Genomic DNA, 9,101 nt, shown 5'->3' with positions numbered 1-9,101 from the left:
GAGTGGAAAACGGAGAACAAGCTCTGATGTCGTCAAAGTCACGTGACCTAAGGCTCATAATCACGTGACATCTGCAGACCCAGTCAATTGGGTTCTGGCCTGGTCAGCTCCCTGTTACCTGATCTTGAGGTGACGTACGACACCTCGTTATTGTTAACCTAATCAATGTTTGAAAGGCAGATCACCGTGACTGTGAGAGTCCAGTGGCGTAACGAAGGCCCCCGCCGACCCTACTGTGCATAAAATTTGTGTAATCAAATATTTTTGTTTGTCATCTATAGCCTCTAAAAAAGAAAGGCCGTAAACAACCCTATCATCACTAATGGGTTAATCTGTCTGTGGTAGTGGTACACCCTGTATTTGGAAAAATGTCTTTCACCTTCTCAACTTGAGATCTTTCCTTCATAGGCCCGCTCATTGGCTGTGAAATAGAGGCTTCGTTGTTTACAATTACTGAGATTCGGCAGAGAGACGGTGCCACCCGATAGTAAGCCGCTCAGAATATTCTAGAAGGTTGTGGATTATTTTATGAGTACGGGGTAGCCAAGCTTGCAGCCTAACAATTATAACGAATAATTCGTTTATTGAATTTGCATTTTTATTGTTGCATATATGTTCATTTTCCACTCTATTGCAAGTTAATTATTATTATTATTTTAATCCTTGCACAAACTAGGGTTATGGATAAGACCGAGTTTGTTTGTCTATTTATTGCTGCTCCAATCGAATTATAGATGATAGCGGCGCTTTATTCTTTTATTGAAATAATGATCCCTGGAGGTTCAGTAAGACTAAGAGTCTTGGGTCGCAAGTCTTTCTGCAACTCGGCCTCCTATGGCTATATTCACATTGTTTTATTTACGTTTTTTATACGGTGACCATTCTTTCACAGTTAAACTTTCGAGCAGTAAACTATTTTGCTTTCTATATTCTATCATACTTTTTAAGAACAGTTGATGAAGTAAAACATAAAAGTCACACAATTTCGTATTACTCTAACTCAGTTGATGAAGTAAAATATAATTTGACAAAGTAAAATATATTCGAAGAAATAGTGTTATACTGTTATACATAATTTGTTGTCTTAAACGAATTTGTTGCTTTAATGTTGCCTTCATGATGCCTTAATGTTGTCTTAATGTTGTCTTATCGTTTGTTGTCTTATTGATGTTTGTTGCGTTAATGTTGTCTTAATGTTGTCTTATTGGTGTCTTAATGTTGTCTTATTTTTGTCTTAATGTGTCTTAATGTTGTCTTATTGTTGTCTTATTGTTGTCTTAATGTGTCTTAATGTTGTCTTAATGTCCCATCGGTGTTCGTTCTAGTTGCCGTATAACCGGGACCCTTACCGTTTTCCCATCAAGAACTTTGTGTACCCTCATAACCCGATGCGAGGAAACCCTACTGTTGCCGAATTGGGATGCCCGCCACATTTTCTCGTTCGAGAAGGAGCTGGAACTCTGAAACACCAAGAAACTGAGGACTTCATCATCAAAGCAAGAGAAGAAGATTTGCAAACCATTCACTCCTTGGTTCAGTGGAATGATTTCAAAAATGAATCAAGTGAATATTTTTATCCCGGTTATTTGAACATCATGGAGTATGACAATCTTCCGAGGTTTCTGAAGTTTAGGGAAGCAAAATTAGACGCTTTTAACGATTTGAGGGCTGAAGGACTGGCAAAGATTAAAAGTAAAGTTTTGTCAAATATAAAGGAAAAAATCTTGGGAACGTACAAAGAGGAAAAGGCCGACTCTTTTCAGCATTACAGAGATTATATGAAAGAGCAATCAGATGAAATGGAATGGCCCAAAGAACTTGTCCTTGATGCATTGAAAATTTCCAAAGTATTCCGTCAGGATGAGGAGTTCGGAAGACAGATGCTGTGTGGCCCCAACGCTATGCTTATCAGTAGGGTAACATCCCTGGAGGGACGCTGGGCTGGAGGAACAGTTCCCGACCACGCATTGGAAGGTAAATCCGTACAGGACGTGATAGGACAAGGACATTTGTTTGAGGTTTGCTTCGACGAATTAATTGGTATCCCTCATGGTGGGGCATTCAGCAAAAAGCTGACCGGAACAGCACAAACTTGGTATGTGTGTCTCGCCGATTGTCTTTTGTATCAGAGAGACGATGGAAAGTTGGTTCCTGTTCTTATTCGATTAGAAAACAGAGCTGATGGGGAGCCCGAAACTTGGTGGTCCCCTCCTAGTTCTGATATAACGGATTTGAATGACCCAGAACATTTAGCCTGGCTATATGCCAAAATGTGGTTCAGGTGTGCTGACCTGAGCGTATATACTGTTTGCACCCACTACGCTAGAGGTCACGCCACCAACGAAATCTTTGCAGTAGCAGCTTACCGAAACCTGCCAAATGCCCATCCCATCTTTAGGTTATTGCAGCCCCACATTCAAGGAGTAATCGCGGTCAATGTTCAAGCAAGAGCTGTGCTGATAAATCCTGCTCAGAATGCCTTGGCCTTATTCCTCTCAGCAGGTGATAGCTTAGAAATACTTTTACACAACCACTACCAAACCTTTGATTACGCGGACCTGAATCTAGAAAAGAACTTTGAAAAACGTGGTGTCGAAGACATCCCTGAGTATTTATACAGAGACGACACTCTTGACCACTGGAAAATCATCGGTGAATACGTCTCTGAGATGGTAAATTTGACATACCCCTCCGATGAAGACGTCGTCAAAGATCTTGAGCTTCAGAACGTCTTCAAAGACTTGGTTGACTCTGGCTTCCATGGCTACGAAAACGGTGCTGGTTTTCCACGATCAATGGCCAATAGAGAACAGCTAGTTGAGTATCTAACATGCGTCATCGTCAACATCTCTGTGTTCCACTGCGCGGTCAACTTCCAGTCATTCACCACTTACACCTTCCCGCCGAATGTCCCCTCGTGCATGACCCTCCCTCCTCCTAAACAAGATACAAATGTCACCATGGATATGATACTGGACACTCTTCCTGTGTTGGAGATCCACTTCATTACCATGAACATATCAAATAACCTGGGACAGTACTCTCCTATTGAGAGATTCTACCTCAACTCCCCTGGAGAGAATAAACTTGGCATCTTTGGAGAGAACATGGCTGTTGCTCCTGAGCAGGAGGCGTGTATGCAACGGATGACGGAGAAAATGAGGGGGTTGAAGGCGAAAATTGACGATAGAAACGTTGGACGATATATTAAGTATGATGTTTTGAGTCCAGTCAACACTCCTCTAACCACCCAGACTTAATAACGAACAGATTAAGGTATGACAAACTGCTTTATTATTGCGACGTTTTTCTTTTGTGCTATATTATTAGTTGATTATATATTATTAGTTGATCTCAGATATTTCAGGAAACTTAAATGCAATATATAATGAAAATTGGCGATATGCATGGTTTTATAAATTCTAAATGTGTTTAACTTTCAAAAGTTTTTGATATGATCTGTTTTGCCTTTGTTTTTGGCAACATTTGATATTTTAAATTCTAATAATACTCCTCTGATCACCGAGTTAACAATAAACAAACTTATGATACGTAATGAGCTTATGAGTTGCCTTATTAGTTATTATTACCAAGTATTCTGCAAAGTTACACGCAAGCTTAACTCACGGTGTAAGTTAAGCTTGGATCTTTTGCATGGTTTGATCGATTCAAATGCTATTTTTCTTTTTCAAAACCTCTTACTAAAGTGTAAAGATTATTTCTTCTTCAAGTTCTAAAACGTAAACAAATATTTTTTTCGCCTATGGCCAAACGGCCGATTCTTGTTCTTTTATGTATAAGACCAAATATCACTGATCCGTCTATTCATGACTGAATCTTGATAGAAAGTTAACGGAAAGATTTTGAATATTTTAAATTCTAATAATACTTCTCTGATCACCGAGTTAACAACAAACGCGCATTTTGCTAGTACCTCAGTTAAGTTTTTTATAATTGTAAGTGTAACCACATTCAAACGACGATTTAATCCCCCCCCCCCCTCAAAGCGAGGTCAGTGGGGCCCTTCGTTACGCCACTGTGGTTGAGTTTACTGTTGGTAATACCCTCCGTAGGGGTTCACCAAGTATCCTCATTGTGAGTGTCATGAGCTGGATGCACTCGCAGAGGAAGTGCTGGGATGTTTCTGCTTCTCCTGGACAGTGTTCAAAATCGTGCGTCTTGAAGTTGACTTCATTCGCCACGTTCTGAAAGTAAGCTTGTGGGCTGTGACCTAGCCTGACAGAGGCTATGTTAGCCATGAAGGAACATCTCAAGTGGGATTTTCCTTTGAGTGTGGCCTGTTTGGGAGGAAGGGTTGTTAGTGCTGGTTCTGTGGGGATTTTTTATCCTCAGACTCACCCTGAAGACAGATAAAGTGCTCAGTTCCCTAATTTGGGGAATCAGAATTTGTATGGCATCATAGAAAGATAGAAGTAGCACACAAGAAGTTTCTAACTGGATATAACGAAGAGTAAGTAGGTTTTATATTTTTAAATCTACCTTTGTAGATTCCCACATCAAAGTTACAAGAGTAGCTGGAGAGTTGCAGTGAATGATGAAAATATGATAGCATTTGTAAAATTTCAACACTATATTGTTTGAATTTGAATACATATCATTTAATGTACACGTCTTATACACTTACAGTCAACTAGTCAAGTTCAACTGCCATTTTGCCAGTAATTTCAGCTCGTGGATTATTTGTTATGTGTGGCAACATTAAAGGAGACAGAATTTGACAATCAAAATATCTTTTGAAAATGCTAATTATTATTCATTGAAAGTACAAATTTATAAAACACAATACAACCATATCATCAAAGCTAAGGAATGAAATATTCACCCAAAAATTCAAACTGTCCAACTATTGTTCTTTTTGCTGACTCTTCAGCCTAGAAGCATTTCCTATGGACAACACTTGGGCCAGATTCTTCGTATTCCTGTTTGGAAATCCACATCTGTTGGAAGGTGGACAGAGAAGCAAGAATAGATCCTCCAATCCATACGGAATATTTCCTCTCAGGAGGAGCAATGATTTTGATCTTCATGGTCGGAGGAGCTAGGGCGGTGATCTCCTTCTGCATTCTGTCAGCGATACCAGGGAACATTGTCGAACCTCCGGAAAGGACAGTGTTGGCGTACAGATCCTTTCTGATGTCGACATCACACTTCATGATGGAATTGTAGGTAGTCTCGTTGATACCGGCAGACTCCATACCAATGAAGGAGGGTTTGAAGAGGGTTTCTGGGCACCTGAACCTCTCGTTTCCAATGGTTATAACTTGTCCATCGGGGAGTTCGTAAGACTTCTCGAGGGAGCTGGAACTGGCAGCAGTTGCCATTTCTTGGTCGAAGTCGATGGCGACATAGCAGAGTTTCTCTTTGATGTCTCTGACGATTTCTCTCTCGGCAGTGGTGGTGAAAGCATAACCTCTCTCAGTCAGGATCTTCATGAGGTAGTCGGTGAGATCACGTCCAGCAAGATCCAGACGGATGATAGCGTGAGGGAGGGCATAACCTTCATAGATAGGGACTGTGTGAGAAACACCATCTCCGGAATCCAGGACGATACCAGTGGTTCTACCAGAAGCGTACAGGGAAAGAACAGCCTGGATAGCGACGTACATGGCAGGGGTGTTGAAGGTCTCGAACATGATCTGGGTCATCTTTTCTCTGTTGGCCTTAGGGTTGAGGGGAGCCTCGGTCAGAAGGACGGGGTGTTCCTCTGGAGCAACACGGAGCTCGTTGTAGAAGGTGTGATGCCAGATCTTCTCCATATCATCCCAGTTAGTGACAATTCCGTGCTCGATGGGGTACTTAAGGGTGAGGATGCCTCTCTTGCTCTGGGCCTCGTCTCCAACGTAGGAGTCCTTCTGTCCCATACCAACCATGACACCTTGATGTCTGGGTCGTCCAACGATGGAAGGGAAGACGGCACGGGGAGCATCATCTCCGGCAAAGCCGGCCTTTACCATACCGGACCCATTGTCCACAACCAGGGCAGCTACATCATCATCCATGGTGAGAGGATTTAGTGGGAAGATCAACAAAAGAAATAACAAGTTACAAGTGTTTGAAATAAACTGTGCTGCTTTCTCTCGCTCCACAGTTTAAATATTACAACTATCACGTGGCCGTTATTCTCATCCGCGTGTCCTCATATTCTTGCAATCCCGGGGAAAGATCCATTTTGTGCGAATTTTAACTCTATATGGACATGAAAATGAACAGTACATGTAGATGTTATCTGAAAAGTTACACGTGAGCCCCACGTGTTTATTTTGGGCTCCTCCAGTTAGTGCAGTCCGTAAATGTAGTGTATATTATCTAACTGCTTAAAATTGGTGTATACGACTAAGACAGTACGTTTGAGCGCCCCATAAGATTTGCAGGGACTTAGTCGATCATATGTCATAATGTTCTTAAATAAATTTGCCGACCGCAATTTCTATATATTATCAAACTTTACACAAATCCAAAGTAGTTACTAAGAACATCCTAAAGACCTGATAAGTCTACTTAAAAGACTTGTAGAACTGAAAACTTACTATAAATACAAAAAATGGAACTTAAAACTGAACTTATCAAAATCAAAAATTATGCAAAAAATTGAACTTAAAACTGAAATTATCGAACTAATCAAATTTAAAATAAATTTCTCCACAATTGGCGGTTCGAGGCTAAATACCTTAAGTCTGTCAAGTCGTCACTATTATTCAAATTAATATTTCTTTTATTCAAATCGTCTAAAATAGTTTTAAGAATATTACATTGATGTCTAACAATCCTTCCCCTCATATTTGACATACTATCAACAGCAAAATTTAGAGCTAGTTGTGGTGGTGAGTTGCAGTCGCTACGAAGAATGTGCCCAAACATTTTCCAGCGGGATTTATGAACTCTCTCTGAAAGTGGAGTTACATTGCAACGAGCATACAAGTCCTTGTTGCTGATGATACGGGGATAGGTCATGTTGATGATACGTCTTAGATGTTTGCGTTGACACACATCAACTTTATTGATAATGTTCTGTGGAGCTGCCCAGCTGTTACAGTTGTACAATAAAACAGGGGTAACAAATGCTTCATACAGCTTGATTTTTACAGGAAGAGAAATGCGGGATTTCTCTGCCCATACCTTGCTGTATTTCTCAAAGGCAACGTAAGCAAGGATGCATCGGCGAGAGATATCAGCCTTACTGCAGAGCTTGGATCCAAGAGAAATAGTGTTGCGCCAGGGCTCTCTGTTCTTCACGGGTTCACCCTTGGCGTCTACCTCGTCCTTATTTGCAATGTAGAAGTGGACATGTTCTGTTTTGTCCTCGTTCACAAACAGGTTCCATTCTTCAAGGATCTCCTTACATATGGGCAGCATTTCTTTAAGAGTTTCCTCATCCTCGTCTGCAAAATCGCCATCGTCGGCGTATTCCCATTCAATAGGCATGAGGGTCTCGGGGTTGAACGGTGGGTTAGGCCGAATGGTAATCACTACTGCACGGAAATGGTACAAAGCTCCAGCAAAGTACAGTGTGAAGAATGCACCAGATGCAGCATCACCTTGAAACGAACCCTTGGATGTTTCAAACTCTAAGGAAATGGTGTTGTTGATTTTTATCCTCAATTTGGTGTTGGAGAGCAAGTATCTCGCCAAACGAATGTCATCCTCACAACAACCAGCATCAGCCAAAAGTTCCAGGATAACTGATCTCTTGATGGTATCAAAGGCCGAGCTCATGTCGATTCCCATCTTGTGGAACTCCCATCTCTTCTCTTTAACAACAGAAATCAGCAGGGGTGTAGGAAGCGGGGGGGGGCAGGGGGGGCCATCGCCCCCCATGAAATCTGGGCAAGGGGCCAAAAAGGGCCAACTTTTTTATTTAGGTTTCTAAAAAGTTTTGGGAAAAAATTTTTTCCCGAAAATTTTACAAGTCAAAACTTTTTTAAGTCAAAAATTTTTTAAGTCAAAAATTTTCAAAGTTTTCTTGGAAACTACTTTTGTTCATGTTTCATGCTACCCCGATCATTATGAGCCAAAAATATTTTTTCGTTTTTCAAAGGGGAGGCAGACTTCCCCTTTGCAATACGAGCTCGGAAGCGGGAGCTCTGCTTTCAGAGGTATGTATCGAGAATGACTCGGACCGAAAATTTTCTAAGTCAAAAATTTTCAAAGTTTTCTTGGAAACTACTTTTGTTCATGTTTCATGCTACCCTGATCATTATGAGCCAAAAATATTTTGTTCGGTTTTTTGAAGTCCTTACCTAGATTCTGGCTTTGGCGCGAAGCGCCAAAAAATTTAGGCTGTGGCGCGAAGCGCCAAAAAATATTTAGAATTTGGCCCCCCCATGAAGAAAATCATTCCTACACCCCTGGTCAAACCTCGAACATTCCAAGTAGCAAAGCCGAGAAGAGCAATTGGTAACAAGGATTACGGTGACCAGTTCTACAGCGATCATTCGCGTAGGGGTAGATAGTCTGGTTGCAGCAACCATGCGAGTCCATCACGAACTACACGCCATCTCAAAAATTTTCTATATAAATTAAGATAAAATTGAGTTAAAATCTCGCGAATATGCTATACTTTATGTTTATTTCAGCTTGTTCCATTTTGTGCGGGAGCCGGTGAATAGAAGGAGCGGGTAAAATAAACTACTCTTCCGGGATGTGATATAAATGCGTTGGAGCTGATGATAAATATGGAGCCTACTACAACGGATAATTTAGGTAGGTTAATGGAGTATGCTTATCAACTACATTCAATCTTTCAGCAACAAAGGACTAGCTCCAGATTAGGGTTCTAGTTCTACTGCAGAAGTGACATATTTCTTGAAAGTAGGATTGTACAGATATCATATGCGGTTAACACAGCAGTACGTTCTGTGTAATGATTGGTGAGCACTTGTATAGTGATTCTTATACTAACCGGTTGGGTTTGCCGTTACATTTATCAGTGTGGTACGTGTAGTTTTATTTGAACAGTCGAAACTTCGAATTTATTAGTTGTAATCGGTGTGTAGTTGAGCTTAATTCATCCAAAAACCTTGAGAATAGGTTTGAGTTATTTCGACCTTTTATCATGGGTACTAGAATCAATATACGAAGAC

At 40.8% G+C, this 9,101-nt stretch overlaps 3 protein-coding genes across 3 annotated transcripts; 1 reads left to right on the top strand and 2 right to left on the bottom strand.

Moving 5' to 3' along the window:
- Window positions 1-1,344: 1,344 nt before the first annotated feature.
- LOC134818395 (polyunsaturated fatty acid 5-lipoxygenase-like) lies at window positions 1,345-3,563 on the top strand. The gene has a single exon (XM_063827920.1). It carries the CDS (start codon window positions 1,389-1,391, stop codon window positions 3,258-3,260), a length of 1,872 nt encoding a protein of 623 aa, XP_063683990.1. The 5' UTR covers window positions 1,345-1,388; the 3' UTR covers window positions 3,261-3,563.
- Window positions 3,564-4,734: 1,171 nt separating this feature from the next.
- On the bottom strand, window positions 4,735-6,082 carry LOC134817779 (actin, cytoplasmic-like). Its single transcript, XM_063827104.1, has one exon. The coding sequence runs from the start codon at window positions 6,018-6,020 to the stop codon at window positions 4,893-4,895; it is 1,128 nt and encodes a 375-aa protein (XP_063683174.1). The 5' UTR covers window positions 6,021-6,082; the 3' UTR covers window positions 4,735-4,892.
- Window positions 6,083-6,892: 810 nt separating this feature from the next.
- On the bottom strand, window positions 6,893-7,746 carry LOC134818645 (uncharacterized). Its single transcript, XM_063828284.1, has 2 exons — window positions 7,138-7,746; window positions 6,893-6,949 (listed from the first exon to the last, which is right to left on the bottom strand). Exons 1-2 carry the CDS (start codon window positions 7,744-7,746, stop codon window positions 6,893-6,895), a joined length of 666 nt encoding a protein of 221 aa, XP_063684354.1.
- Window positions 7,747-9,101: the final 1,355 nt, after the last annotated feature.

The sequence above is a fragment of the Bolinopsis microptera genome, chromosome 7 (genome assembly GCF_026151205.1).
Source record: "Bolinopsis microptera isolate Bmic1 chromosome 7, MBARI_Bmic_1.0, whole genome shotgun sequence".
Lineage (NCBI taxonomy): Eukaryota > Metazoa > Ctenophora > Tentaculata > Lobata > Bolinopsidae > Bolinopsis > Bolinopsis microptera.
This window is presented reverse-complemented; position numbering and strand designations above follow the sequence as displayed.